We start from the raw sequence: 20925 nt of genomic DNA on the forward strand, positions 1-20925 counted from the left end.
AGTTGCCCACACCCGACAAGAAAGCTTTGTAGAATGAATCCTCTCACGATTTCTTTGCGCCTTTTGGCCGTTAGCGCCGGTACTCATTACGGACCTTCGCCTTACGGACGTTTTCCCCTAGGGCCCCCTTTCGCTTAGGGGATTTTCACCCCAGGGATGTTTCCCCCCAGGGCCTACTTTCCCTCGAGGGGTTCTTACCTCAAGAACGTTTTTCTCCAGCACCTTCTTTCCCTTAGGGACATTTTCCCCCAGGAATGTTTACCCCCTTGGGGCTCTCCCTCCGGCTTTTTAGGGCTTGGTCATCAACACCCGTAGTTAGGAAGATATAGACAGGCCACGTGACTGTCAGTATATCCCATCACCTATTTAACGATCGATGTATTGAATTGGCATTTATTCTTCTCTTCGCAGACTCCGTTATGTAGCTCTGAAAAAGCATTAGATATCTGGCTGTTTATATTGCGGATCCTTACACGCTCTAGTGGCCAATAAGGGATCGGAACTCAGGAGTCTGCCTATGTCAAGCTGCACTTTTGCGTCTTTTAGCTCCTTGGTGATGCTCTCAGAGCAGGCACTATGAACCCATGAACTTAAGCTCCATCCTTTATTGCACAACCACCCTGTCTACTCCGGATCCTTCCCTGGCTCCCTTTGCCAAAACCTAACACATACCTAGTCCGTATATGGTTAGCCTGTAAGTTGAAACTCTTAGCAGGCACCGATCTGTCTGTGATTCCTTCCGAATTACACCCGATCTATGTAGAAGAAGCGTAAAGCCCACAGAGATCTAGACGCTTCAGTCGTGGATGGCTTGGGTCACGTGCCATACAAAAGGGCTATCTGTCAACATCTGAACGTCTTCACTCTCCCATACCTAAATCTAGCGCTGTTGAACTATCTGAATCCAACACACAAGGCCAGCAGATGAAAGAACAGTCTGCGAATATTTAAGTCAATATTGGAAAAAGCTTGCTGGAAACCAGACAATGTATAGAGGTGGCTGGGAAGCGTTGCTAGCGATTTATTGTGCATGCGGACGTCCAAAACCCATTTTAGTATCTTGGCACAGAGTCCTCCTGAAATTCCTGCTGGATGTAGTTTCCCTGCTTCTGCCGAGTCTACGGAACAACAATTTTCCTATTCAATAAGGCTCGATCGTGACGTACGCAGGGTCAATTGGAATGTGGTGCTGAAACATCTCGGGCAGATTGAACTTTGTTAACCTTGCGTTCGTCAATGCTGCCAATCAAATGTGATACATCTTCACCAGTAGTCTCTGCAATTGGGAGATCACTGAGGTCAATACCCAGGCTCGGGGCAATACGCCGCAGAATGCTGTTGCACTGCCGGAATGCGCGTCCGGGAGCCGCATGTCTGTATGCCATGTGGTGGAGCCAGCGCATGGCCTTCTTAATCTCCCTGACCGTGCTCCCCAGATCGGAGAAGACGGGATGAGCGGGGTGTTCGCTGGGCCCAGATGGCCAGCTGGAAAGATGACAAAGAATAGCGGTTGTCGCTTGCATAATGTAATGGAGGATGCACCACCAAGGAGTCATTGCAGTGATCCACATGATGTCTGGTGTCTGAGGAAGACATGCAAGGAGGGAGCGGGCGGAACGAATACACATGAGGGCCATACTGGAGCGGAACTGCGTGCAACTACTGGAGTTTGGGCGTGAATTCGGGCACGAATGCTGGGCAACTTCTGGATCAGCAGACCGAATACTCAATGGCGAACCAGTGTGCGTGAGGCACGGGCGGCAAAGCATGATACGAGTGCTGTAGTAGTTCATGGCTAAGGAAATGCGTTCTCGCTTCCATTGGCTGTTGTTGCCACCCGGAATGTCTACCCCATCGCTGTTCACCGAGGTGAATCGGTAGGCCTCGGGAACCTTACTGAGCCACATGTCTAGAATACTGCTATATTTTCGGATTCGCTGCTCAATCTGGCTCCCAGAGTCGTGGACACCTTGAATACTATAAACGTTGATGATGATATCCTGCCCGATGGCAGCTAGGTCCACAAGACAGTGAAAGAACAGTGACGGGCTGGGTTCACAGGATGCGAGCCAGGACACACTGGCACGCGCTTCCTCCTCCGTCTGAAGGAGCGTGAGTTTGAGGCGGTCGATACGTGATACGGAGTCTTGAAAAAGAGACAGTATGTCCGGTCTGCCAAAGGCCTCTTCTTCGAACGGTATTGGTAATCGCGTGGCACTGAGGCTTTCGCCCATGCAAGAGGCCCGGCCAGTGACCGCCGTAAGGAGATGCTCGAGGAGGAAGATCGACCACCACAGCCGAATACGAGCCTCTTTGGCGGGATATTCCGTTTGACCGTCCACAAAGCGCAGGTTGATTCCCAGCGATATGGCGGACCGGAATGCCATACCGGAGAACGTAAATGCCCTGCAGTATATTAGTGTCAGCGTGGATCCCCTTAAGCACCGGCTGTCGTGTTCACTTGCCTATTGATCTGATATTTGCTAACGAGATATAGCGCCATCAGGAACTCGACCTGTACTTGCTGAAGATCGGCATGTTTGAAGATATAACCTTCATCCAGGGCCAGCTTTCGCGCCCGGTTCATATACACGAGATCGTCGTAATCGCCGTCTGCTCCGCCGTTCACGGCTTGACAATACCGACACCCAATAGCGAAGATCATGTTCAAAATGGCCAGCCAACGTCGCGAGGGGTGGGTCGGTTGACTGAAGAACCGCTGGTACTGGAGTACAAAGGCCGTCTTCCGGACAACGTTGAACGAAGGATGGACCGACTCCACGTATGCTGTGAAAAACTGGTCAGCAAGACCCTTCGGCGGAAGTTCGTACGGATCAACCGAGTCCAACAACGGGAGACTGATATCGTCCAAGTAAAAGGTGATCGCTGAAATCTCTGTGCTCTGCATCTGCGAGCATGGAAGTGGCAGTCGGATCCTGACAGCCTTACTGGCCTCGGAATCCAGTGATTCTGCTTTCCTCCAGCTTCGATTCTTTGCTTCATCTTCAAGCCCCTGCATCCACGCTACCTCCGAGTTTTTCCCAAAGAATCCGGTAGCGACGGACTTTTCGCTTCGGTTCAAGTCCTCCTGGACTAAGTCTAGCCCGTTCAGCGACCCGACTGAGGAATTCGAAGAGTCGGAATCGCCGTCATCAGCAGTAGCAGACGTTGCATCGAACCCCTTTTGATTTCGGCAGTGAGCCTGAGACTAGGAGACATATGGCCACGCACTGAGACTTACCCTGAGAGCCGTTCGAACACGCCTAGCCACATTCCCGTCGACCTCCTCCAAATCATGTAACAGCCGCTCATATTGCTCGACCTTCCTCTGCAGGACCGATAGTTGCTTGCGGTCGCGAACCCGCTTAACATCTGTATAGAAACAACTGACATTGCGGTCTACACACGGTCGGCAGACCGGTTTGTTCCCGTCACACTTGATCTTCCGCTGCCGACATGGTCCACAGGCTTTTGTGCACCGCCGGACTTGCGACTTGCTGCTGTCGCACGTTATGCGGGGAATAGCAACTTTGCCAGCTGAGCCCTGTACTTCGCGGGATGACGATGATGAAGATGGATAGCGATATGAGCCCGGTCGGTCCACAAAATCCAGCCGGGAAGACGGGCGAAAGGCCAGGGGAATAACGTCCCTTGGGCTCTCGGGGACCCAGGGCTGCTTGGCAGTTCCCCCAACGGCCGAATGCTCGGGCGCAAGTGTAAAGGAGGGTTCATTGGGCGCCGCGACACCGAAGGGGTACGACTCTAGCGTGTCCTCCATCGCACAAAGCGGAGGGAGGCCGAAATCATTTGCAAATCCCATCATTGATTTGGGGTGGCGCAAAAACGGCCATGAAGTAACTTGGTAGCCAGATAATCAGAGCGAAGGTTGGAAGTCGCCGGTCGTTGATGTCATTAACCCGGGGGCCCCTTCCCTGGTTGTCGGGGAATGAATCAAGTATGGTAGCGCATTCCCGCTCCCGTGTAACCTTTAGCGCAGTGTAGCCTGCTCCAAGCGGCAATGTTTCCAATCAGGTCTCGATACCCGACAGACTTTTAAATACCAGCTGCGTCATCCCTCACCCCGATAGGATGATATGAGATGGTGGCTTATAATGCCCGGCAACGTACTTGGAAGACGACCATTCCCTCCTGCTATCTGTTTACTTACAATGATTCACATGGTAGTGTGAGACAGCCATCAAGTGGTTGGGAAGCGAGGGTGTTTGATATCTCTTAGCCGGGCGGCAGGAGACACAATTCTAGCTATCTAGATTCGCGTAGTTGTCGCGGCCCGTGCTTACTAAACCCTGTTGTATCGTGGCCGCTGCCGGTCGCCCTGCGGCAAACGCAACGGCTGTGTGGATGAAAGCGACTTCCGGCCACGGATCAATTGGCTCTACCAAGGATGGCCGCTTTCCGAAGATGACATCCATCCAATGAATCTTTCCCTCACTCCCCAGTCCCGTCATTGCTGTCGAATTGGTGTTCGAGGAGCTGTTCCTTAACAACCCTCTCGTCCTCTTAATATCTGACCCACTCAAACTAAACATGTCAACTCCTCCCCGTTCCCAACCGCCCCGAGTCTTCCTGCTCCATAAGCCTCTTGCCCCCGCCCTGCGTCCCGAAACTGCTGACAGGCCTATGCCATTCAACACGAATGTCTCTGTATCACCTATTTTACCCAAACAAAAGGCTTCAACTGCCTGTCGCGAGTGCAAGCGCTTAAAATGCAAGGTAGTAGCCCTTTTCTCCCTACTCATGTCTTCCTAGTAATGTTGAACTTGAGATAGTGTTCCATCGGAAGCGGAACCACGGTGTGTGACCGATGCATCAAAAATCAGACCCTTTGTGTCTTCGACCTAGACGAGGATATGCGACGGAAGCTATCCCACAAGCGCAAGCTTAACGAACTGGAAGCAGAGCGTGGGTTTTTGCAGCAGCTGGTGAATACGCTGCGCGACAGCTCCGATGACAAGGCCCTGCAGCTGCTAGGTCTCATCCGCAGTCAAGCACCCCCTGCCGAATTACAGCTCTACATTAAAAATGCCATGACCGATGGGGTTCGGCAGCAGAGTCCCGTTGGGGCCGACATGTACGACCGCACGCGATCGCCATCCAACACCATAGACTTCCATCGCCCATCCCCACATCGCGCTCTGACTATCAAGCGACTGCACAGTTCTCCCGTCTATCGCGTCCCCGCAGAGCCCTGGACGTCGGTCACCAAATCCGATGAATTTGTATCGCATCTGGTCTCACTCTGGCTTACGTGGAGTCAGCCTTTCCATAATTGGATCGATCGTGACCTTTTCCTCCGCGATGCTCAGGCAGCGAATCTCAATTCCCAGTGCTGTTCTCCGTTTCTGATGAACTGCATTCTTACAGAAGCATGCGTAAGTGCTGCCCGTATGATGGACTCTTGTCAGACACTAATCACCGATTGCCTAACATAGTTCTATTCAGATCACCCAGAAGCGTACGCGGACCCTACCGACCTCAATTCAAAGGGGCTTCATTTTTACGAGGAGGCGAAACGATGGTACGATAGAATGGATGGTCAGCATGACTTGACTACCTTGCAAGGCTGCGGGGTGTTTACCATCTGGTGGGTCTTCCATCCGCCAGCGGCAACATCTATGATCCATAACACTGATTGGCTATCCGCAGCAAAGCTGCACTGGGAAAGGGCGAAGCTGCATGGTGGCATCTAGGTCAGCTTCGCAGTTTGGCCGCTGATCACACAGAAACATACTCGGAATTAGCTCCTTTAACACCAGAGGGTCGTGCTGCGACTAATGCTATCTGGGGCATATATAATATCTCAGTGTGCGTGTTAATTTACTTCAGTGGGCTTCCTTCTGCCTGTCCTGACTCAAAGCGCGCAGAACTACCTCGATCACATGGATGAAGTATCTCGCAACTACTCAGCCAGATCGACCTCTTCTCCCATGCGACCACGGCCCTGCTGAGACCTGGGTTCCGTATCCACGCGAAGCCAGTCCCGTTCAGTCACATATCGCTTGTGTGTTCAACAACCTCTGCGAGCTCAGCACCATCAATACGGATGCGAGTGCACTAGTCTTTGGCAGTGGCCAGATACCGCCCCCAGATAGTCTTCCGCGCACTTTGCAGAAAATACGGGCAAGATTAGATGGATGGAGAGATAATTTGCCGGAGTGTCTTACTCCGGAAAAGGTTACAGTACCGCATGCTCTTACTTTACAGTAAGTGGACCCTCTTTTGCCCAACAGTGCCAAGATATCTTAATCATGCAACAAGCAGCATGGTTTACCACGCAAGTATCATGAATCTTTGGGGATCCCTCAAGGGGCCAAGTGATGCTGCTAAGGCCGGCACCGAAGGCATGACGTTTGCAGCGAGAGAAGTCTGCCTGGACGCGGCGAAATCCGTTGTTCAGCTCCTCCGCATTTATCGCGCGAAGTGGGGGATTGACTACATGTGTCTTACCACCGTAAGTTGCCTGAGCACGGCGCTTTTCACTTTGCTAAGCGAGCTCGGTGACCTGGGGCGTAAGAGCGCCTTCGCGGAGCTCTGCGTAGTCGCCCGTGCCTGTTCCCGCAGGTGGCCCCTGATGAAGGGCCTCATGCGCATGTTGCAGCTTTCAGCGCGGAAAAACCATGTGAGTCTTCTCCCAGAGACCCACGCGCTGTTTGTTGACTTCGAAGCAACCATATGGGAGAGACATGATGACGAGCGCTTTAAGAGTATTTATCCCAACTTTTGCATCTAGTGAAGCGTGGATGGGAACACTCTTTGTTTTCTTTTCTTTTTCTGAGAGGGGTGGGACTCATCGAACTAGCGAGGCACCGGAGAGGGGGGGGTGGGTAAACTCTGTAGATGGTGACTTCAAAACCTTTGTTTTACCAGCTCATTTAGTCCGGACAGATGATGATGGCAAGATTTCGTACGGTGACCCGTCCAACGACGGCGCAAATGCCCATGCTCCTTGACTTATTCTAAAGATTATTTATCTGAAGCATGCTAGGCATTAGATCTATGGCGTTGGGACACGTCGTAAGCTGCTGTATACATCTATCCAAAGCCAGCGTTCCCTGCCCCGCATCTGGCCGTGATTACATAAATACCTCTAGTTGCTTGATGACGCCTGACCAGCGGAATTCGAAGAGCCTTCTAAATTTTGCCTGAGGTTCTTACACAACGCAGGCCTAGGGTCTGATTACCTATAGGGTCGAGTGCACCAGAGCAGAGGGCTGCTATTGTTGACCTGAGTGCTAGCAACCTGGGTCATACAAACGCACTCAGATCCTTGGTTTCAGCCCAGACAGATCTCTAGAATGTTCTACGAATCTTGCTGGGTCAGGCATATCAAGCCAAGAGGTGCAACGCTTATGTCATCACGGCCAGAGGCGAGACATGGAACGCTGGCTCGGGAGCTATTGCTCATAGTCGTCGTCGCGGTCGTTCTCGGATTTTCATACGCTGGCCCCTCGCCTGATGCTATATCCCCATTAGACTCAATCACGAATCCGCAATCACATTCCACACCAGGCCGAAGACCTGGTGTGGACTCCAGTTGGCGGTCGTACGCCTGTGCTGATCGTACGACCAGCGTCTCAACATCATACAGGTCGGGCGCATCGGAACAGAGAGCTGGAGTTGTGGACCTGGGTGCTGACGAACTGGGTCGTTCGGTGCGATGCGTAGGTCCTGTGACTGAGCACCAGGTACGCCAGCCCTTGTGCGCCCGACCCATATAGTCTTAGGACGCTGGTCGCACGACCGGCACAGGCGTACGACCACCAACTGGCGTCCATTCCAGGCCAAAGACCTGGTCGGTCGTCCATCCAAATTCGTGCGACTTAATCAGCCTGGAGAACATGCGCTCTGAGACCACTCTGATGATACATAGTGCGCGTTGACCATGTTCCGCTTATTGAGTTTATGATGATAATCAATATTGTTCCGAGAGAACAAATATTGGTACCGGACGTGGCAAGATACTCTAAAGGCTTGCCCAAGGTGCATTTTCTATAAATACACTCGGGTTTGTTCAACACAGCCCACCACAGGGAAGTATCGAAAGTGTTATGTCAAACCTCTGTGGTGAGAGTATTGCTTGAACAGTGGAAACATGTGCGAGGCTAATCTGCAGCTGCCTGCAAAGTGGCTTCGTACGTTGAGGCCGACGTAGAAAGGGGAGGCACCTGCACCACCGCCCCCTCCCTGGGAGTCTTCAATTCGGGTTGTCCTGTCCACGGAAATTGTTCGCTTTGGTCATCGTCCCCCTCGCGGGCCACCTTCCAGGACATTATAATACATCCGTGCAGCCTCGAGTGACCTCATTCTATCGCTTCCACTCGTCTTCTACTGATAAAGAGGTGGGCCACGTCATCACTTTGCCGATGAGGTAGGTTTGCTGTGGAAGGTGCTCTGTGGCTTGGATTTATCCCCCATCCCCTCCCGCACACGCTGCAGGGGGGCATGCAGCGGTCGATTCCGTGTATTTGTGACCTGTGTCTTCAAATTGCTGAGTCGATCAATCTTTCGACTAGAACCAATGTCAGGGTCCGTGTCAGAGTCATTGGCAGAGTTACTGTCACTCCAATCATCATCACTGGAGCTGGTGCCCGAATTATCGTTTTGTTTCGCGACGCCTTCTAAAGCAGTAGGACTTCGACTGGGAACACCATTGCTCAGGGTATCGGGCACGGCTGGCGTTACTTTACACCACCGCCTTTAGAGCTGCAGCCTGAGTCCGCGTTCATGCGGCTTGGAGAAAGAGATCCTTTCTCACTCCCGTGAGACTTCCTCCCCGTAGACCGCTGCCTAGAGCAGTTCCGACAGGTTCGACCCTTGTCTCCACCCACTCGCCGTAGAGGTAAGTCGGAGTTGTGACATCGGTGATGTCTATCGGGAAATCCACACCGACGGCGTTGTCCGAGTCTAGGCGGAAAGACACACTGCTATCGGTTCCGTCGTTGTCGCTGCTATGGCCAATGTTGTGATGTGGTGGACAGCGGGCCATGGCTCAAGGGAGGGAGTCAAGCGACCGGTCTACTGGAAAGAGAGACCAGGAGAGGGTAGGATCGTGAGGTGACTGGCGACGACGGCAGGCAGAGGTTATGGGAAGAAGAAATGGCTGAGGAGCATCAATGGACAGAAGGGAAGGAGACAGGATTGTCATTTATAAGATGACCACTGCGGGGGACCCTTCACTCTTGGGGGGCAGCCATTTTCGGCTGGTCACAAAAGGTCAGTCGGGATGCAAGTTTTAATAGCGCAAGAGCCCGAAAAGGATCCCACAATCGGATCGATAGACTGAACAATAAATAAGGCTAATCAAAGCTGATGGGTGTGCAAAGGTGGTGGGGTTTCAAAAGCGGTGGGGCTTCAAAGAAGATAGGGGACCGGTGGGTCCTAAATGATGGGGCGCCAATGATGGTGTTTACAACTTGCACTCTTGTTCCAAAGTGTTGGACACGTAAGTTGCGAGTTTTCTGCACTCGCCGGCGGCCGTATTTGCAAGGGGCAATACGCCAGGTAAACTATGCATGTTGTGGCTACTTGAGGCCAGGGTTCCGCACAGCCACCAATTATGATTGGCTGGAACGGCAAAAAATAAGACCGGGACCGACCGAGGCCAAGCGACCTCTCCGCATGCCCGCCTAGTTGAGCGTCAACCGAATGAACACTTTTTGATAACCCCCATCAAGCAAATGGAAAACAGCAGCCCACCCGACTACCAAGCGCTCTATTTGAGGGCAGAGGAGGAACGCCAGCGGGAAGCAGAGCTTAGGAAACAAGCTGAGGAACGCGAACGACAAGCTGAGGAACGCCAACGACAAGCTGAGGAACATCAGCAGCAAGCAGAGCAGGAAAGGGACCAGGAAAGAGAGCAAACACGACAAACCACCTTTGCAGAGCTAATTCGATACTGTCACAACTATACTTCTCTATGCCTGAGAGTCGAAAGTCCGTCCCGTTCTACGACGGGAACGGTTCCGGCGCCAAAGGGGAAGCGCTGTCCGCTGCAACTTCTGCCTTGGACCGAGTGCACAGCCATACAGCAAGAGATCTATCACTCCGTTTGTACTTATTTAGCACCGCCTGGACAACCTGCTGCACAAGTGTTTCCGTCGCGTACTGTCCTAAAGGGGTTTGGGGAAGAGTTCAAGAAGAGAGCTATAAGCAGTGAGCAGGATCTGCAAAGCTATGAAAGATTCGGGGTGGAGAACTATGTCCGTGATATTATCACGGAACTCTGCAGGATACGTGCTGCTCGAGAGGAATTTCAGTTAGGCAATGGAATTCAGTTCGATAACCATGCAAATGCCCTCGATGCGGTTGACGCCGACCAGTCTAAAACAGATAAATCGGCGAATTCCCGACCGGATCAATATTGTATCCACCGGGTCGACGGTGATAAAAATACAATTATTATGACAGTTGAGTACAAGCCGCCCCATAAACTATCCGTGGAGAATCTTCGAGCGGGTTTGCGACCGATGCAGTTCTGGGATGAAGTGGTCAGACCGGACTCCGTTCCCACGGAGGGGCCCGAGAAACTGAGATATAATGCGGCCTGGCTAACCGGCTCGGCTGTGGTTCAGGAGTATCATGTCATGCTCCAGGAAGGGCTCGAGTACTCATATCTGACTAATGGATTCGCATTGGTTTTGCTGCGGGTCCCCTATGATAATCCGGGCACCTTATACTATCATCTCTGTGAACCCAACATGGAAGTTAACCCGGATGATGAACTGGGTTCTTTACAACAGCCGCTAACAGCTGTTGCTCGGGTCTTGTGTTTATGCCTCATGAGTTTCCGCTCACAATATCGTGACCAGGAGTGGCGGAATGCCACAAAGAAGCTGCCAAAATGGAAGACAAGTTTCGATCATACACGTTCCCAGATCCCAGAATCGGAATTGCAACAAAACCCGCCCGATTCACAACATACAGCATCGGAGTATACGAGCTCCGAACCTACTACATCAGAATATATACCGTCTTCGTCTCCTGCTCCACCCCCTGCCGACATCCGTCGAATACCCACCCGGTCTCGAGCTAGCTGCGCGTCGCCGAATCTGACACCACGTCATGATTCTGACTCTGACGCAGATCAAGCTCCAGGAGGAAGGAAGCGTGGCTTCAGTCAGGTTGCATCCTTTCCTTCGTCTCCATCTGCTCAACGATCAGCACATCTGGCGGGAGATCAATATACCCCGATCGGCAGCCAAGGTCAGCAGCACACTGCACAGTTTTGCACGCAGAAATGTCTACGTAGCCTGCAACGAGGTGGTCAGCTGGATGTTAATTGCCCAAATGTCATGCTCCACCGACAGGGGGGGGACAGCAGCCAACACCCCATCAATGCCAAAACACTGATCAAGCAACTCAAACAGCAACTAGATGAAAATATCGACCGAGACTGTACACCAATGGGGGGTTGTGGCGCATCGGGAGTCCCATTTAAAGTCACATATACGGCATATGGATATACTATGGTCGGTAAAGGAACAACTCCCCGACGGTGGGAGGAGGTCAAACGTGAAGAAGTCGTATACCGTGTACTCGACCAAGCACAGGCTTCTGCTGTTCCTGTTTTTCTGGGGGCAATCGATTTGGCCAAATCCTACTTCGTACATGGAGCTGGCGAGATCTGCCACATGCTCATCATGGCCTGGGGGGGTGAGCCCATACATAAGATAGAGCGTGACACTACGATCACACGTGAGATTGCGAGGTCTGAGAAGGAGATCTGTTCCTTGGGAGTCTCACACCAGGACCTCCGGTCGGACAATATTCTGTGGAACGCCGAGCTGGGACGGGCCCTGATCATTGACTTTCATTGCTCGAAACTGAATCACCGACCTATGAAAAGGCGGGTGAAGCCACCCGGAAGGCATCCGTGTAGAGAACTGCACAAGCGTAAACGACTTTGTATTGTCTAATAATGAAGGTGAGAGGAATTGCACGCCTACGCGTGAATGAATAATATAGACTGGCAGTAATGTGATTATGGAAAAATTCTCAAGTAAATGCAGGATCATTGTTTATACAGTAGCTGCCTTCATAACTTGAAGTCCTTATGAACAGTCTGCCAGATTGTCATCGGCAAAAGAAATGCAGAGGGCCTCTAAATCTCAGTACGTTAAAAGACACAGTTTTGGGCCGAAGGCCACAATATTGGCGACGGCGGAGCCACAGATAAGTACGTAGTATATTCATACGCTGACCCATCCGCCTCGTGTTGGTTTCCCCACTATACTTAAATACGAATTCGCACCTAGCCTAGTGGTTTATGGTTTAGAATCCAACTCCTTGGGCGAATACAGGTATTCACTGTATAGCGATCTCTCTCGATACACGTCTTTGCTGTAAGCTATTTCTTTCCTGACAAATCTGGAGCCTTACCAAGGCCTGTGACTGTTTCTCTTCCTCGCCACCCTGCCATAAGGGGAAGGGTTAGGTACTATTGTGGCAACGAATTTCATTGCTGTGGTAAATGTCGTGCCGGCGATGGGAATCGAACCCACCACCTCCAAATAGCAAGGTGACCAATCCCGCATCTATTGGAAGTTACCTCGGAGCGCTTACCACTACGCCACCGCCACAGGCGGTGACGAATCGGCTTGGTCTCAAATCCTACGGAGTGATACGTGCAACAGGGCCTAGGGGCGCGTGCACGACAGCAAAGCCAGGACTCATTCTCTGTAAGCGCTAATGCGCCCGCCTCATGCGTATGCGCTGGGACTCTTCGCCCATCGGAGGGAACTTCCCGTGCCCAAGGTAGCTTGACCCACCGCAAGGGAACTTCCCTCCGTGTGAGGCAACCTACTCACCTGTTAGAAGAACATCGCTCCCATTTAACCCGGTGCCTCTCCCGAATGACTTCCCCACTAATGTCCGCAACTAAAACTGCTTCTTCCGTTCCTTACGAACTTGAAGGTTGGCAGCTCTCTTCACCCGATTCTACGATGAATTGTTCGAGCTAAGACATAGCGGCCCAGACAGGCCAACGCAAGACTCAGATAACAGCCAAGGATTTTGACTCTAATCCTCCTACTGATGAGGACGACTCGACCGCAGCCCATGAAGTCGAGGCAGCGAGAACAGGAGACCAATTATGATCGGTTGCCAATAATCGCCTGGCAATAAATTGCAGAATGAATAGCTGTCAATGTCTTTCGCGAGATCTACTGTATCTTCAAACAAGCCCGAATGTCTGATGTGAGGCATATGGCAAACCTGGCTCTCCTCAAGCGACGTTATTGATATTGTGAAGAAGTGGGCATCAACTAGGTCTACCGCTTTGTTGGGTGCTACAGTATGAATATTCACGGAACCGATTTAGTGAACGATTCAACCTACCAAAGAGTTAATATGTAGGACCTTGTATATTATAGAAGACTAATATGGTAGGATGCTGGAATTGTTTAAGGGTACATAATCTTATATGAACAGATATTTAGCGATCCGGTCGACTATTACTAATTCAACTAGTGTATCTGGAACGGGTTGCTTTGAGTATATTCTTTCTATCAGGAGGTCCTACATCTAACTCTGATCTGAAGCATAAGACGTATCTTTAGATGTAGTCTGAAGGTTGATCTAATCGTCTACCTCGAGAAATAAGGCCCACAATAATAGTTGGACCATACGCACTGATAATATCAGACACTAGGGGCTTTGAAAAATACTAAATCTATTAGAGGTAGGTCAACAAATGAATAGAGCACAGTCTTGTAATTGATGGTCGCAGAAGTCATCTGACACCTGAATGCAATTAACGCCGTGCGGATAATGAGGTTCACTAATTATATACCTGTCCATCCAGTTCATCTGCCTCGGTCTCAGATGAAAGTGGGCGCAAAGGGCCTAGGACAGACAAGCTGTCTAGCAATGTCTCTAACGAGCTAGGTCGAGATGACGGGGGCACGTCTATGCCCTAGCCGCCTCATTCTGCAGTTCTAAATATGTTCGCCCAAGGATCATCTGTAGAGCTTACCCTCACGACCAGAAGCTAATGAATGTACTGTCCAGATAATGAGAATAAGACAAAGCGTAACCTAGTGGAATATTATGAGAGTGGAGATTTAACAAAACTACTATTAGCCTTCCGAAGCGATAGCTAGCGCTAATATAAGTCATAGAGAGATCCAAATTGCCGCACAGTTTCATGTACGCTGTGACACGAAATCTTTTGCTCTTCTCACATGCGTTGCTCACCAAGGTCGAAACCCACCCACAGGCAGGAGTAATAGGCGGGCTATGACGCTGTTTATCTCTCACAATCTACCTTAATATGATTGAACAATGATGCACGTATCAGACACAATGAAGCTTCTCTACCGATGTCATATGCACTTGTTTCTGCAGGTTGAAGGATAATTACACGGATACCAATTATTAGCTGGGTTCCGTGCCTTACCAGTTGGCAGATACCCGTACCAAATGACCCATAAAGCAGGAAAGTGGCTACAGGTGGTCCTATAACATAAGAAAATGTGGAACAAATATGCGAAGTAATATAGACAAAATAATACTGAAGTATGAAAAAGAAAGATGGGATCTAGCGGGAGCGTCTTTGTCACCTATTTTGAAGCATATAGATAGAAGGAATACCCAACTCTCGACTGTACAAATCTCCGCAGAGAACTTGGCCAGGATTATATCTTATTATACTGGCAATAGCCCTTTATTTTTCTCTTTCTAAATGAGCCCGTTAGCCGTCACAGTAGAGTGCACAGACTGCAGATCGTTTATTCTAAATGCTATATTCTTCCCCCTGGCATGAGGGTCCAACGTTTGTATGCGGCAACGAACTGGATCCTCCTAGTACGGCTCAGAGAAAGAAAAATGGTATGGTAATGTATCCCAAGACAGCAGGGAATGTCATAACAGGCAGATAATTCTGCCGTCTATATGCGCAACACGGCGTAGAAATCATATAAAGGAGTAATGACCTGAATAGAGGACTAACAGCCTGCAGGGTTTTCTATTCCAATTCTTCGAGTGTAGTTGATATCTCTTCTAGTTCTCGTTCGGTCACAGATATTAGGACCGAGTATAATAGATCCATCATAGAGCCAATGATGGAGCGCTTCCCTTTGGCCGCGATTGGTTCCGTTGATTACCGGGTTAGCTTCTACCCATTAATGAGACAAGACACTACTAATTTTGTGGGAACTCCAGGATACACTACATATGCGAGCATCCCATGGCCCAATGGTGCTCATGGAAGCTGGCTCATGGCATTTTGAAGTACCCCTTGAAGACATGAAGCAATCAGTCTTCGGCTGTGCGTTTCTACTATACCACGGTGGCTTCTTAGGTGATGTTCTATCTTATGCTATAAGAAATTGGAACAATAACCGATGGAACCCTCTGGCTGGGGGAGAAGGTCTGCGTGTTGGTGGCAAAAGGAGGGTTGGTATGGTTGATCTGTGTCCCATCATCTTCGGCAATGGAACGAATGACTCGGCCACCGTCCCGCTTCGAATCCTCAAAGACACAGTGCCTGGACGTCTGATGCTGTGGCAAGCCGAGAACCCGCACTATGAGTACACAGTTCTCGTGTATGTCAAGGTCTTGCTGATGCTACTTGCTGCAACGGCACATGGGATACTGAAATATGTGCAGCGGCGTGTATGTTCCTGACAGCCATTTCAGTTACAGAAGCCAGAGTATATATATCAAAGTACTTTTTGACGTTTGGTAGAAGGAATATATAAAATACATCAAAGGAGTGGCTCTATATCAAACACTATATATGACAAACTGTATGAAAGCCTTTCTGGCTAAGCCAGTATATTATGATGCTTGAAGCACACGCATTCAGTTCTAAGTCACCGCCGAACATTTATATGGTAAACTGGGAAAGACAACTATGCAAGTACCTTCCAGAGCAGGGGCCGTAAGTGTCCAGCTTGACGCAAAACCAAGACCAACAGTTCTGAGTGCTGCATACTTATGGCAAACGTGATTCCACCTCAGGTATCTCGAGACATTCGAACATAGCGGGTTCTCTCTATTGGAGACCATTCCCAGTATACTCGGTAAGTCCTCTCAAAACGGCCTTGCTTCATAACATATTCACGCTAGTACTAGCCAGGAAGGGTATTCCGAGCCTGGTCCATGATAGCAAGCCGCGATGTTAGCTGAGCAAGTGCATCAGTGATGGCCTGCATCTGGAGTCGGTTCGTCTCCATAACGGCTTGGATTGTATCTGTAGTGCCCTGGCCTTCTCCACCGCGTTCCCCTACTGAAGAACTGGCTTGTTGATTCTCATCTCCCTGGGATCCACCTGTATATCTGCTCTTTTTGCTACGCTTAACTCTCACTGTTGGCTCAATACCTTGCTGTCCGTTGATTGCACTGTCGGCCACTGATGGCCCCTGAATCTTAGCATAACTGCGGCCAGGGAGTCGTCCACGAGAGGGCATTTGAGCCCACGGCGGAGCCATATTACGCTGTTCATAGAAAGTATTAATTTCTCGATCAGCGGCCTCCCTCCCAAGCACGTTGCGCAGGGCGGTTCGGCTCAGGATGTCCGCAGAACCGTTGTGGAAACGGACCAGGCCATACGAAGGAGGTAGAGCTCGTCGGTATTCCCAGTCAGACGGAGACATATTGGACGGAACTCGACAATCCCATCCCAGGATCTGATCATAATTGCCCCGCTGGTCTTTCCCATAGCGGCTTTGCGAATAACGGACATCCTTTTTCTGTGACTCAGGGAGCTCCAGGTACAACCTAGTTGCATCATATCCAATGTCCTGCGACCGCTTCATGGCGATTCCATTAGGCTGGCTTTCCACGAAGAAAATGGTTCGCTGGCTGCCCACATGTGGCAGATAGCCAAGTATTCGGCGCGCATCGTTGGTTTTGCCAGGCCCCTGGTTGTTATTACTGTCGCCGTTGCCAATGGCTGATGGGAGCTTCCAGGTTTCCGGATAGCCGTATCCCTTTCGCGCATTCTCAAACTGGCTCACAATCCTACGCAGCGTTTCCGACTGTTTTCCGCTGGCAGTTCCATCCTGGACCATGTCAGTTGCCTTGTTATATTCGTTGCGGACACCCGTCAGCAGGTCTATCTTGATCAGAAAGTCATTTTCAGGCCGGCCGTGTTTCCGGTTGTCTTCTTTAATTCTCCGGTTGAGGTCGTTGATTTTTTCACGCATCTCGTGGACGACGGACGTGTCTTTCGCTGCGAGATATTCATTGACATAGGTAGTAGCTTCAGAGTAAACTTCCAAAACGGCGTGGTCAGGGGTCTCTGGTCCATCTTCTTCATCAGCTGAGTGAGCCTCGCTAGACTCGTCGCCCGAAGCATTGTCCGCGAACTCCTCCCCGAAGAGGTCATGTGGATCGATGCTTCCTTTGTTCTCATAACGGTCATGCTGTTTATCAAAGGCGGCCCGCTCTTGCGAATTGCTGAGCACTTGGTAGGCTTGGCCAACCTCTTGTCGGGCAGACTTGTCAGTGATAATCTAATAAGACCTTGCGGCAGCCACGACGATGATTACGATGTTGCTGACCACTTGAACACTCACTTTTAAATGCGATTTCTGCGTCATCATACTTATTATGGTCTGGGTGTATCAGCAGGGCCAAGGTTCGATATGCTTGTCGGACATCCCGTGCGTCACAGGTCCTCTCAAGCCCCAGCACGCCGTAATAATCCTTGTCACCGCAGTTCCGGATCCGGGTCGTGGCCGCGCGCTGCTTTAGGCTGTAGCCCTGACGGTGCTTTTCCCTATGCTTTTGAGGTTCTGCTGCATCCCCTTCTGATTGATGCATTTGTACATCCCCGTCCGCGTCCCGACGTGATGAAGAGTCTTCCCTGGCTTGTAATGGTGAGAACTTGTTCTCATTGCTTTTATCTTTTGTGCCACGAGGAACGTTCCTCTTAGGCAATTTTTCCTTTCGACTCATGGCCGCCGAACGCTAGTGAGCGCCGGGTGGTCAAATACCAATATGACGTTGACAGAACAATATGATATTCGTAGGACAAGGTTTAAGAATACCCTGGCGTGTGCGGTCACTGGCTTACACAGTATTCCCTAGTCTTCGTGCAGGGCAGTATGTAACATCAACTGTCATAGCTTTTATACTACAGTTCCTTTGACCAGGCGCTGGATAGCCCGCAGAAGTTGCAGATGTTGAATAGGGCATGTGAGCGACTAAATTGTAGTATTCAGCATCCCTAGTCATTGGCTCATAGCGTTGGTTCAAAGGAGACAAGGAAGAAATGTATTTGTCTCTCATTTGGTATTGAACGTAAGTTCTGCTTTGACTACATGTGTCTACAAGCCTCTCAGGCATGGTGTATATCCCACTTCCAGATGGAGCAGGACATGCACTCCTGTCTCTCCAGAATGTAACCATACTTGTCATCTGTTGCGTGCCTCAGAAACAGGAAAAACGCCTACGGATGCCTTGCCAGAGCAAAATAAGGTCTAGCATTGAGGCAAAGTGGAAGTACATCCCGACCGGTGTGGAACCAGGAAGCAGTAGTACTTATCTTGGAAAAGACATCTTTTGCACCATTGACTCTCCTGATAACGAAATATCAATTTGCCCCCGCCCTCAGGCTTGTCTGTGACACAGTAATGTTAGATGACCTTAAGATCACTCCTGTTAAAATGAAGACAGTTCTATTTTTTAGCCTACCGCACCCGAGGGCATGAAAGTCCGCAGTCAAGACCTGAACCCAGACACTCCAGCCCGACCTAGTCAAACTCGGGAGACACATGAATTCCGTACAGCATGTGAGCGATTAGAGTAGGTTTGACAAGACCCTCCTGTGATTTACAAAGATTGCGTCATTTGCACCTGAGTATACTCAGCAGTTATAGCTTTTGCTCTAGCCAGGTCCTGATCAAATTTGTCCGTTTCAAGTAGGAGACCAAGCGCTGCATGGTAAATCCGCTCCGGGGAATATTGTACAAGGCAATAACAAGACAATGATCAATAATGTATCCCCATAATAAGAACCATGTTATACGTAATATGTGATTGGTTTAACTCTCTGTAATAAGGGAGCTTACTTCGGTGCAGCGGCCACAACTATTTTTAGTTCAGTTTTGTTGGAGAGTATGAATCAGCAATCGTGTTACAAGTGCACGCTAAGCCGCATTTGGTGGTAGAAGATGACGCGTGGTAAGCTAGGGTGTCTTGGCACAATTATACCCGGAAGTCTTGACAATGTGCCACCCCAACTCGATAGGAGTCTGTCATAGAAGACCATGTAAGGTTTTCCGCTGTTATAGCTGTTGAGAGGGTCGGTAGAAGAGGGAGAATGTCTGAGCTTGGACTAGGTATTGCATGATGTGGTAATATACCAGCATGGATGCCGCCAGGCTTGGGTAAGGAGCAATCCGGCTATGTTTTATATACCCGTAGAAGGATAGATTCGAAGGAGATGAATTATGTCCCGTTTACTAAGAATCCAAACATGTACCATAATGCCAAATACAAGTGCTCGATTGTTTCTTTTGATCCTGGTGGGACAATGATTATTTTGCAGACAGAACATAGGCGATACAGCTAGGAAGGGAAGACATCGAAGAAAAGGGTTCGAACTCTCATGCCGAATGTATCCCGCTTGTCTTCTTCCATGAGGGGGTTATGGGGACAGTGCTCAGCATTCTGTATAAGTGAAGTAGGACTGCACATCGGTCTCCGTGAGCAGTGGCATCGATGTGGGTCCCACTTGTAGAGTTGGTTCCGGCAGGACATGAGCAAGGTTATTGCTCGGAGCGGAGGTCTCTCCAATCATCGCTCGGCCGTCTGCAAACGCCTCCACAGTCGGGCCCAGAAAGTGCTCGATAGGCTTGTTAGACTGATCATTTTTTGCTGGTTGACTGACAGCAACCCCGAAGCTCTCAGGCGTCAAGAGGCTGGCTGATGGGAAGAGTCGCCTCTATAGATACATCAATTAGCGTCCAAATGAGCTGACTGGCATGTATTTCACGTACAATCTGTGCATATGTCGGCGGAAATTTTCGGTCTGGGGTGCTTCTGTACTCCGTTATGCCACCTCGGCGGTCCTGGATGAGCATATATACCTTGGCGTCGGCCAAGAGAGCGTAGTCGTGAAGACCCTGGGTAAGACGGTCTTTTCGTCGCTTAAGCCGTTCCTGAAGGTTTTTGACTCGTTTTCTTTCCTGCTCTTGCTCCCGCTTTGAGGCCATTGGATCTATCCATGCAGCATTCCAGTCCTGCGTGCTGATCTGGAACCACCTGCCGGCAGCGGGAGTTCTTTGACTATTATGGCTTTTAGCCAGAGTCACTCAGCTCCTAGAGCTGATCTCTAAGAGTGGCATTCGCGCACTAAAAGCAATGTCTCTGACGCGTTCCCCACGCTAGCCGTAGGACGGTCTGATAGTGATCAGCACACAAAGTCTGGTAGCTTTAGTGATTGTGGATATCGCGGAATATACATCTGTTTCCCGGATTGAACATGGATATATACCATTGTAAACAGATTGATTAGAAATTCCAAATTTCTGTGCGTAAGTGTTGGAAGCCTCGTTTTCTGTCAACCGAACTGGATGCTTTCGTGATCCTTGGGACATTGTGATAAATCAGATATACCTTTGGCCTTATAGATCTACATTTTGTAGCTGAGATAATAGAACAGAAAGATTGAGTTATTGTAGAACCCAATCGCCGTCTGTACAGTACTGCCATAGGATACTGTATATTAGGGGATCGGCGTTGTAACATTTTGGAGAATAGCTCTGAAAGGGAGTAGGGGGTAGAGATTATGCTGTGTATAGTTACCTTGAGCCTAGTCAAGGTCATTTCTCAACTTCATCGCAACAAGCGTTGTGGCGAGATGTTTCGAGTTGCTGGACGACAAGAATTGTGGTTGTTACAGCATAGTAGAAATCTCAAAGCTGTGCCAGTGGCGCGGAAGTGGATCTGGCCAGT

General features: G+C 50.0%; 7 protein-coding genes and 1 non-coding gene across 8 annotated transcripts; 2 read left to right on the forward strand and 6 right to left on the reverse strand.

The window, feature by feature from the left end:
• Positions 1-1172: 1172 nt before the first annotated feature.
• AKAW2_31478A (uncharacterized protein) lies at positions 1173-3823 on the reverse strand (the record flags this gene model as incomplete). Its single annotated transcript, XM_041688108.1, has 3 exons — positions 1173-2406; positions 2466-3181; positions 3242-3823. 3 exons carry the CDS (start codon positions 3821-3823, stop codon positions 1173-1175), a joined length of 2532 nt encoding a protein of 843 aa, XP_041541925.1.
• A 725-nt stretch (positions 3824-4548) lies between these two features.
• AKAW2_31479S (Zn(II)2Cys6 transcription factor) lies at positions 4549-6751 on the forward strand (the record flags this gene model as incomplete). The annotated part of the gene is made up of 6 exons (XM_041688109.1): positions 4549-4734; positions 4791-5393; positions 5454-5605; positions 5668-5826; positions 5886-6224; positions 6283-6751. The coding sequence occupies 6 exons, from the start codon at positions 4549-4551 to the stop codon at positions 6749-6751; spliced, it is 1908 nt and encodes a 635-aa protein (XP_041541926.1).
• A 570-nt stretch (positions 6752-7321) lies between these two features.
• AKAW2_31481A (uncharacterized protein) lies at positions 7322-7735 on the reverse strand (the record flags this gene model as incomplete). Its single annotated transcript, XM_041688110.1, has 1 exon — positions 7322-7735. The coding sequence occupies one exon, from the start codon at positions 7733-7735 to the stop codon at positions 7322-7324; it is 414 nt and encodes a 137-aa protein (XP_041541927.1).
• A 1008-nt stretch (positions 7736-8743) lies between these two features.
• AKAW2_31482A (uncharacterized protein) lies at positions 8744-9007 on the reverse strand (the record flags this gene model as incomplete). The annotated part of the gene is made up of 1 exon (XM_041688111.1): positions 8744-9007. The coding sequence occupies one exon, from the start codon at positions 9005-9007 to the stop codon at positions 8744-8746; it is 264 nt and encodes an 87-aa protein (XP_041541928.1).
• A 691-nt stretch (positions 9008-9698) lies between these two features.
• AKAW2_31480S (uncharacterized protein) lies at positions 9699-11936 on the forward strand (the record flags this gene model as incomplete). Its single annotated transcript, XM_041688112.1, has 1 exon — positions 9699-11936. The coding sequence occupies one exon, from the start codon at positions 9699-9701 to the stop codon at positions 11934-11936; it is 2238 nt and encodes a 745-aa protein (XP_041541929.1).
• A 560-nt stretch (positions 11937-12496) lies between these two features.
• Positions 12497-12603, reverse strand: AKAW2_t30026A. Its single transcript has one exon. It is a non-coding gene; the product is annotated as a tRNA-Gly (tRNA).
• A 3488-nt stretch (positions 12604-16091) lies between these two features.
• Positions 16092-17922, reverse strand: AKAW2_31483A (uncharacterized protein; the record flags this gene model as incomplete). The annotated part of the gene is made up of 2 exons (XM_041688114.1): positions 16092-17449; positions 17541-17922. The coding sequence occupies 2 exons, from the start codon at positions 17920-17922 to the stop codon at positions 16092-16094; spliced, it is 1740 nt and encodes a 579-aa protein (XP_041541930.1).
• Positions 17923-19630: 1708 nt separating this feature from the next.
• Positions 19631-20183, reverse strand: AKAW2_31484A (uncharacterized protein; the record flags this gene model as incomplete). Its single annotated transcript, XM_041688115.1, has 2 exons — positions 19631-19912; positions 19968-20183. The coding sequence occupies 2 exons, from the start codon at positions 20181-20183 to the stop codon at positions 19631-19633; spliced, it is 498 nt and encodes a 165-aa protein (XP_041541931.1).
• Between the last annotated feature and the right edge of the window lie 742 nt (positions 20184-20925).

Source organism: Aspergillus luchuensis, chromosome 3 (genome assembly GCF_016861625.1).
Source record: "Aspergillus luchuensis IFO 4308 DNA, chromosome 3, nearly complete sequence".
In the NCBI taxonomy this organism is placed as follows: Eukaryota; Fungi; Ascomycota; class Eurotiomycetes; order Eurotiales; family Aspergillaceae; genus Aspergillus; species Aspergillus luchuensis.